Source organism: Ctenopharyngodon idella, chromosome 10 (genome assembly GCF_019924925.1).
Source record: "Ctenopharyngodon idella isolate HZGC_01 chromosome 10, HZGC01, whole genome shotgun sequence".
Classification (NCBI taxonomy): domain Eukaryota; kingdom Metazoa; phylum Chordata; class Actinopteri; order Cypriniformes; family Xenocyprididae; genus Ctenopharyngodon; species Ctenopharyngodon idella.
The window spans coordinates 24,414,016-24,423,814 of record NC_067229.1 but is presented as its reverse complement, the minus strand read 5'-3'; the positions used below and the strand labels follow the sequence as shown (position 1 = coordinate 24,423,814).

The following is a 9,799-nucleotide window of genomic DNA, read 5'->3' as shown; positions in this document are numbered from 1 at the left end:
TGGTATGTGTCCTAGTGATAAAGATGAATTGACGATATTAAGAAGAGGATCTATGACCTCTGGAAGCATTTCTTTCAATAGCTTAGTCGGTATAGGGTCTAACATACATGTTGTTGATTTTGATGATTTAACAAGTTTAGACAATTCTTCCTCTCCTAAAGCAGTAAATGAATTGAATTTTTCCTCAGGGACACTACAATGCACTATCTGACACGATAATGTAGTAGACGGTTGCATGGTTATTATTTTTTCTCTAATATTATCAATCTTGCAAGTAAAGAAGTTCATAAAGTCATTACTGCTGTGCTCTTTGGAACATCAGAAGTTGAAGCTTTATTTCTTGTTAATTTAGCCACTGTATCAAATAAATACCTAGGGTTGTGTTTATTTTCTTCTAAGAGTTTTGAAAAATAGGCAGATCTAGCAGATTTTAAGGCCTTTCTGTACTCAATCATTCTCTCTCTCCACGAAATATGAAATACTTCTAGTTTTGATTTCTTCCAGCTGCGCTCCATTTTTCTGGCTGCTAACTTTAGGGCCCGAGCGTGCTAATTGTACCATGGCATTGGATTAATTTCCTTAATCTTTTTTAAACGCAAAGGAGCAACTGAGTCTAATGTGCTGGAAAAGACAGAGGCAATAGTTTCTGTTGCAACATCGAGGTCTTCTAAGCTGTCTGGTATGCTAAGGCGATGAAAATCATCAGGAAGATTATTTATAAAGCAATCTTTAGTGGTAGAAGTAATGGTTCTACCATATATATGGCATGGAGGCAGTTTAGCCGCCTTGACTAAATGTAGTATACACGAGACTAGATAATGATCTGAGATGTCGTCACTCTGCTGCAGAATTTCAACAGCATCGATATCGATTCCATGTGACAATATTAGATCTAAAGTATGATTACGACAATGAGCGGGTCCTGACACATGTTGTCTAACACCAATAGAGTTTAGAATATCTGCAAATGCCAATCCTAATGCGTCTTTTTTATTATCTACATGGATATTAAAATCACCAACAACAAGGACTTTATCTGCAGCTAGTACTAACTCTGATAGAATGTCAGCAAATTCTTTGATAAAGTCTGTATTGTGTCCTGGTGGCCTGTATACAGTAGCCAGCACAAATGTCAACTTACATAATGTTACGTAAAGTCCCATAGTTTCGAAGGAATTATATTTGAAAGACTTTTGACTAATACTGTAAATATTACTATATATTACAGCAACACCTCCCCCTTTGCCTTTCTGACGAGCATTGTGTCGATAATCATAACCTTGAGGACTAGACTCATTTAAAGTAATGTAATCGTCCGGTTTTAGCCAAGTTTCTGTCAAACACAGCACATCTAGATTATTATCTTTGATAATATCATTAACAATAAGTGATTTTGAAGAAAGGGATCTAATATTTCACAACCCAAGTTTTATCGTTTGTTTAGCATTATTAGCTCTATTTTTTATTTGTTGAACATCAATTAAATTTTTACCATTAAATGGGTTTGGAAGTTTTTTGTTTTTACTAATTCGGGGTACAGACACAGTCTCTATTTGATAATATCTAGGTGTAAGAGTTTCTATGTGTTGGGAATTATCTGACTTCTGTAACGTGAAGCAGCTAGCAGACAGTCTGTTTAGCCAGTGCACAGTTGTTCATCAGGCTGCACGTGAATAGTGTATCAGTGGACTGTGCTGATGACAAAAATAAAGTCACCCAAGATGGAGCAGAAAGCCAAAAAGGGAAGTATACTTTGGGCTTAACAGAGTAGTCTGTAAACTGTTTAACAACAACAATCCAACCATGTTTTGCTGAGGACTGCTTCCGATATCTTCACAGGGAACAAGAATGACACTGATGTGGTGTTATTTTTGTTTCTGCCCATAGTGAGATATCTAGAAGAAACTGAAAAAAAAAAGAGTTGCAAATGATAGAGAACAAAGGCCACATCAGAGCTACTTCTGTTATAGAGGGTATATGGGCAGAGGAAGTAAAGAGAGGGGAACTCTGTGACCTCCTTTATGCTGCAGATCAGTGCCAGAGCATGTGTGGATCCGTCTGTCTCTCTATCATGTCTGAGGAATTCTGAGAGTATCCTTTGATTTTAATGAAAGCACATGTACAAACCGCATCCATAAGCACAGATGTTATGGAATGCTACAGTTCAAAGCAATTTCCTGTTCCATAGATACAGTTTATACTTATACCTGTGTGTAGTGTTGGTTAATACAGTACAATCCACCAATAATTGCAGCATTATCCAGAGGTACTCACGTTACTTTGAAGCATCTTAACAGCCTTCTATGTGCTTCACAATATGCATAAATGAAGGGCAGACACACGTATGTAATAGAGACTTTAATGTAGTGTATTACCTTGAAGTGGAAAATATGGTTTTACCAGTTTTCAATTTGTTCATAACCAGGGGTTCAAATGTTGAACGAATATGAACGTTTCATGGAACACCTTTACACTCTGTTTTTCATTTATGCATCTTCAGTATTTTGGACTAAATGTCTTTCTCTCATTGTGCATAGGTGTGTGTTTGTGTGTTTTTTAGACCAGCACAAGGGCGTCTGTTTTGCATCAGTTGTGAATGGACGCTGTGCTCAGGAAATCAGAGGACGCTTCAGTAAAATCCAGTGCTGTTGTGACCGTGGCCGCTGCTGGAGTCAGAGGACAGCTCTTCAAATGTGTCCTGTACCAGGATCAGGTGATTAATACACACCTTCCTATAGGCTCATATCATACTGATTTTGCTATTTATTTTTATTTATTATTTGCTATTTTTATTGTGTACATCATTCTTGTACCAGTTAACATTTAGTTTAAACATTTCATTTTTAATTTAATGATTTGACATGTTTATATTTTAATGATATTTGCACATAATGTATGCTACAGTATAGCTGTCACACTCTCAGGTGTGTGCGTAGCAAATAAACAGACAAAGAGTCAGAAAGATAAAAATCTAATACAAAGTTTAATCCAAACAGGCAAGGTAATCCAATAAAGGCTGATAAACACACCATAACATAAACGTGACCAGACAAAGACTAAGGCTGTGTCCGAAATCGCTCCCTTTATACCCCCATTAAATAGGTCACTATTTGAGGGGGCAGCCATTTGTAGTGGTGTCCAAAGCCGTAGTGGACGTTACTCAGTGCAGGTCGACGTTCTTTCTGATGAACACAATCAAAGATATATTAATAAATATCCTGACGCATCCGAGCTTTAAAATGGCAGTGAGCGATACCAACGAGTATGAAGCTGAAGATACTGCATCCATCCACTTCCACATCCATCCATCATAAATGTATTCCACACAGCTATTCAAAAAAGCTTAACTGACGCAATGCCAGTTTTGTTTTTTTTCGTAACTTGAATACGGAAGGCCGTCTGGCGGAAACTAGATATTTTACTTCATAACTTAAATACGGATATTTTTTATACACAAACACATCGAATCGCTTCAGAAGGCCTTTATTAACCCCCCCTGAGCCGTGTGGAATAACGTTCTCCACAAGCAATAAAGGTTCAGATACTGGGTGGGATAGGGTGGGAGTCGACAAGTCCTCATTGAAGTGAGTCAACCAGTCCTCCGTCTTCTTTTCCTCGGCCGTTGGTGTCGCGGGCTCACTCCCCTGGTCAGATTCATGTCGGGGTTCCACTTCCGGGGGGATGGTGAGTCCTGTCCTCTCTTCCTTGGGCTCTGGCTCACTTGTCATGGTGGGTTGACCCTCAACATCTGCGGGGGGCACACGCGATTCCTCCATGGACACAACGCTCTCTAGACACCTAATTATGGTTTCCCTCCTGTCCAGTCCTGTGGTGTCTGGGAGGTCAGTGGGGTGTTTGAAGGTAGCCCCGATCCAGAACAAGGTCTTCAGGGTCTCGTCGTCAAGGGAGCTGGTGACGGCTAGGTGACAAAAGTCCTTTACAAATGAAAAAAATCATGGCTCTCCTGAGCCAGGATGATAATTCTTGCCCTATTGTCCATCTTTTGGCGGTCTGGTCTTCTGTCACGCTCTCAGGTGTATGCGTAGCAAACAAACAGATGAAGAGTCAGAAAGATAAAAATCCGAAGTTTAATCCAAACAGGCAGGGTAATCCAACAAAGGCTGATAAACACACCATAACGTAAATGTGACAAGAAAAAACACTAAGCGAACAGCAGGAACTTAAAGGATTAGTCCACTTTCAAATAAAAATTTCCTAATAATTTACTCACCCCCATGTCATCCAAGATGTCCATGTCCTTCTTTCTTCAGTCGAAAATAAATTAAGGTTTTTGATGAAAACATTCCAGGATTTTTCTCCTTATAGTGGACTTCAGTGGTCTCCAAACGGTTGAAGGTCAAAATGACAGTTTCAGTGCAGCCTCAAAGGGCTTTAAACGATACCAGACGAGGAATAAGGGTCTTATCTAGCGAAACGATCGGGCATTTTCTAAAAAAAAATCAAAATGTATATGCTTTATAGGCACAAATGATCGCATCACAAGTGCTTCCACCAGAATGCGATTCCGTATTCTTCAAAAAGCTTACGCTGAATGTCCTACACCTTCCTTATTCAACTTACGGAACGAATGCGGCGCCAGTTCCGTTTTTTCTGTAAGTTGAATAGGGAAGGCGTAGGACATTTAGCGTAAGCTTTTTGAAGAATACGGAATCGCGTTCTGGTGGAAGCACTTGTGATGCGATCATTTGTGCCTATAAAGCATATACATTTTGATTTTTTTTAGAAAATGACAGATCGTTTCGCTAGATCACGGTCGCGCTCCTCATGAGCAACGAGCCCGATTTCATCGCCGTCTGGTTCGGGTTCTGTAAACTGGGTTGTGCCGTGGCCGTAGATGACCGCTTCCGCTTTTTCTGTGGGGTAACGCAGTGCTGTTTTATCATATTAAATACATTTGTGTGTTGAAAGTTGTTATAATGCTACTCGGTGCGTTCGCTCGGTGGCTGCTATGAGACACTTGTTGCACACTGCAGTAAGCTAGATCGATATTAGGCATGGTAAAACATGGTACTCATGGTAAATCAAGAAGACAAGATTTAAACAAGACTAACCGTGTTGAGCTATATAACAATGATTAGTTTTCTGTCGGTGAATGTATCCAAACAGTTGCTCACCTGCAAGACAAGAGGGCATAACGCTGAGAACAAACGATGGGATGTCATATTCAGTTGCTGTCATATACTCTGATGTCATATTCAGAGTAACAGAGCAGTTCACTTGGAATTTGTGGAGTCCCTATCAGCATCAAGCTTTATTTGTGCTTTGTGTCGCTTTTTGGCAGTGAAGCACTTTTGTTCTGACAGGGGCAAATTTCATTGGAGCAGTCAAAGAATTTTTAAATTGACAGATTTGAAAGGCTTCTTGCAGAATCAAGGCTGCACTTGGATATTTAATGCCAAATATGGGAGGAGTGTGGGAAAGAATGATCGGGATAGCTAGACGTATTCTGGAGGCACTCTTGATATAAACTCCCACAAGACTCATGCATGAAGTCTTAACAACTTTAATGGCGGAAGTCATGGCCATTAGGAATTCCCGACCCTTAACCCCAATCTCAACAGATGCGGGCATGCCCCAAGTGCTCTCATCAGCAATGCTCCTAACTCAGAAGGTGAGTGTTGCTCCAGCTCCTCCGGGAAATTTTGAGTTAGGTCACCTGCACAAAAATCAGTGGCGTCAAGTCCAGATGTTGGCGGATTCATTCTGGAAGCGATGGAAGCAGGAGTACTTGTCTTCCTTGCAACCCAGAAGGAAATGGACAGAGGAGAGAGATCGTATTCAGGAAGGAGGCGTTGTTCTTTTGAAAGATGGGGAAGCTAAGTGCAGTGAGTGGCCAATTGGTCTCATAACAAAGACTGTAGCCTCATCTGATGGGAAAATTCGTAAGGTTATGGGTAAAGACTGCTAAGCAGGGGGTTGTCAGAGAGTACCTAAATGGGGGGGTCTAGTGCTATTTCATGCATTCTGACTTATTTACACTGTTAAAGAGTTGCATTCTCATGCTAAACATGGCCAAAGTTTCAAAACACGAGTTGCACGTATGACAGAGTATTTCTGTGCCAAACTCACTCCTTCTGGTTTCGGATACGTTTCAGAAGGGTTTTTTTTCAAGTATGGCCCTGTATCACGTAATAAAGTGCAAGATTCCATGTATGGGCACTTCTCCCTGATCAGCGTTAGCACACATCACCCAGAGTGAGAGCAAGAGCACGCCCATCAACGCGCTTCGTTCGGGTTACGGAAGCAGAGAGATTTTTCAACAGTGTCACCAAAGAAGTGTGTTTTTGGTTGTGAGGGAAAGATAACCTTTTTCAGCTTCCCAAAGAACCCAGCGTTAAGGCAACAGTTGATGCAGTTTGTTTTTCCGGGGCAGCAATGGATTTGTGCACGTATGTTTGTTTTGTTCCTGGAATTTCGGTGATGAATGTTTTGTAAACAAGTCCCAGTTCGACACTGGATTTACAGATCATGGGTGGTGAGTAAAACTGCATCAAATGTCTGTTTTGTTGGCAATCGGCACGCAGGTGCATATAATGTAAACAACACAAATGTTTTTGTTCCCTTTTCATTTATAATGATGTCACAACTTGCAGACGATCTCTACGCAAAAGCTGCACATGCTCGTGACTCTTTAGCTCTGCCCACAGCAGGCGCGCCACCAGGAGCTCGGCTTTATTCGGAAAGCGTATACAGCGTATATATACAGCGTATATATCTTTTATAAATATGATAAAACTAAAGATTTTTCGGAGATATGAAGGATGCAATACTACTCTATAGGTACTCAAGATTAACATGACATTGGAAGAAGCTGTGTGTGTAATGTACCCTTTAAGACTTATATGTGATTTTGTCTTACTTTTGTCAAGTATTTGAAATGCATAGTGGTATAACACAAGTTATACCAGGTGGGGAGTGTTCTGTGCAATATTAGTTTCTCTTTGGAAGCTGTACTTTGATTTGTGTAAGTGTCAGATCTGTTTCTGTGTCTTACGCTTTGTGGGACTTTTATGTTGACGTTTCTCTGTGCCTAGTTTCTGTGTTCTTTCCTGTGTCCTGTTTCCTGTTGCCAAGTTGTAGTTTTGTAGTTTTTTCCTTTTTCATTAGTCTGCTCCAGCAGTGTCAGTTTACCTTGTTTAGCTCATTAACCCCTCTGTATAAATAGCCCTTGTATTCTCTGGTTCTCTGTCGGTCGTTGTTTGATGCCATGCAGGTGTCTGCGGTTCCCTGTGTTTTCTCAGTGTTATTTTGTTCCTGATTTATGTTATGATTGTTTATTTTCATTAAAATCTCCCTGCATTTGGATCTTTACCTCTGCCTGCCGTCTTTGATTCCTCCGTTCCCTGACAGAACGACCGACCTACCAAATGGATCCAGCGGGGAGATTAACACATCTCCGTCAAGGAGAGAACAGCACTGAGGACTCAGTGCTCCGTTCACGCATGCCACTATGGGACCATAACTGGACGCTGGAATGCTACATGGGTCTTGCACTGGAACTGAGCGGCTCAGTATTGACTGTGGGTGTCAATACAGTAACACTTATGCCAGAGTCTCCAACCGTCATGGCCACCAAGTCACAGTTCCCAGTAGCCATGATCGTTGCAGATGAAGACTTTAGGATGGTCCATAGGTATTTAAGACTGGCATCAAGTCTGGAGGACACACCGCTTTGATCGGTGCGAGCAGATGGGGTCAAGTCTGGGGGCTTCAGCCAAAATGGCCGCCACGCCTGAGTCTTGTCCTGACTGAAGACTCAGGCGTGGCGGCCATTTTGGCTGAAGACTCAGGCGTGGCGGCCATTTTGGCTGAAGACTCAGGCGTGGCGGCCATTTTGGCTGAAGCCCCCAGACTTAACCCCATAATCCTGAGCCCTCAGCCGAGATGGCTGCCACGCCTGAGCCCTCAGAGATTGCAGTACTGGCCATTATGGCCACAGCCATTTGCTGTGTGTGGGCTGCGCACACATCAGCTCCAGCCCATGAGCCCGCTCCTACCCATAAGCCTGCTCCTGCCCATGAGCCCGCTCCTGTCAATGAGTCCACTCCAGAGTTTGCCCTGGTCCCAGAACCCAGCCTCGTGCCCTATGAACTTCTTGTCTGCCCTGATACGACCACGTTGGTCATCCCTGAGTATTCTGTCTGCCCTGATGCGACCACAGAGGTGGTTCCTGAGTTTCCTGCCTGCCTTGACACGACCGTTAAGGTCGTTCCTGAACTGTCTGCCTGCCTCAACAAGACCAGAGAGGAGGTTCTTGATAGAGCCTTGGAGAGCATTCCTAAGCCCCCTGCCCGTCCTGTTATGGCCCTAGTGGCCAACGCTAACCTTTTTGTGTTCAATGTTTCAGTTTTGTCTGATCAGCTGTGTTGGTCTGTAGATCCACCGGATCCACCGTGGAGGTCTACAACACCATCTGCACAACTACGTTGGTCATCTGCTCCACCGTGGGGATCTTCAATCCCGTCTGCACGGCTCTGGTGGTCATCTGCTCCACCGTAGGGGTCTTCAAGCCCGTCTGCACAGCTGTGGTGGTCTTCTGCTCTGCTGTGGGGATCTTCAGGCCTGACTACTTAGCTGTGGTGGTCATCCGCTCTGCCGTTGAGATCTTCAGCTACAACTGCACTGCTGGGGTGGTCATCTGCTCCTCCGTGGAGGTCTTCAGCTATGACTGCACTGCGATGGTGGTCATCTGCTTCGCCGTGGAGGTCTTCAGCTACGACTGCACTGCTGTGGTGGTCATCTGCTCTGCCATGGAGATCTTCAGCCCTGACTGCACTGCTGTGGTGGTCATCTGCTCTGCCGTTGAGATCTTCAGCTACAACTGCACTGCTGGGGTGGTCATCTGCTCCTCCGTGGAGGTCTTCAGCTACGACTGCACTGCTGTGGTGGTCATCTGCTCTGCCATGGAGATCTTCAGCCCTGACTGCACTGCTGTGGTGGTCATCCGCTCTGCCGTTGAGATCTTCAGCTACAACTGCACTGCTGGGGTGGTCATCTGCTCCTCCGTGGAGGTCTTCAGCTATGACTGCACTGCTATGGTGGTCATCTGCTTCGCCGTGGAGGTCTTCAGCTACGACTGCACTGCTGTGGTGGTCATCTGCTTCGCCATGGAGATCTTCAGCCCTGACTGCACTGCTGTGGTGGTCATCTGCTTCGCCGTGGAGGTCTTCAGCTACGACTGCACTGCTGTGGTGGTCACCTGCTCTGCCCTGGCTGCCTGCTCAGTCTTCTCCGCCCTGGCCGCCTGCTCAGACTGCTTCGCCCTGGTGGCCTGCTCAACCTGCTCCACCCAGGCCACCTGCCCAGCCTGCGCCACCCAGGCCACCTGACCAGCCTGCACCGCCCAGGCCACACGACCAGTCTGATCCACACTGGCCACCTGATCTGCCAGCTCTGCCCTGGCTACCTGATCCGCCCCAGTCCCCAACCTGCTTCCACTCTGCGTTCCTAACCCTGCATCCCTCCCCCTGTTCCGCCGCTGCTTTACCTCCCTCAAGGACCACTTGTGGAGCGTCTGGAAGCCGATCCTTTGAAGGGGGGTAATGTCAGATCTGTTTCTGTGTCTTGCGCTCTGTGGGACTTTTATGTTGACGTTTCTCTGTGCCTAGTTTCTGTGTTCTTTCCTGTGTCCTGTTTCCTGTTGCCAGGTTGTAGTTTTGTAGTTTTTTCCTTTTTCGTTAGTCTGCTCCAGCTGTGTCAGTTTACCTTGTTTAGCTCATTAACCCCTCTGTATAAATAGCCCTTGTATTCTCTGGTTCTCTGTCGGTCGTTGTTTGAT

The 9,799-nt window shown here is 44.3% G+C and overlaps 1 protein-coding gene across 2 annotated transcripts in view; it reads left to right on the top strand.

The window, feature by feature from the left end:
- Positions 1–2,582: 2,582 nt before the first annotated feature.
- The window catches only part of LOC127520558 (fibrillin-2), a 91,625-nt gene continuing 84,408 nt past the window's right edge, over positions 2,583–9,799 (top strand). The window contains exon 1 of one of the 2 annotated variants that reach the window (XM_051908804.1): positions 2,583–2,713. In XM_051908804.1, coding sequence (XP_051764764.1) covers positions 2,692–2,713 — 22 coding nt within the window. In that variant the 5' untranslated portion in view covers positions 2,583–2,691. The remainder of the gene's footprint in view (positions 2,714–9,799) is intronic. The other variant, XM_051908805.1, reaches the window with a different exon arrangement.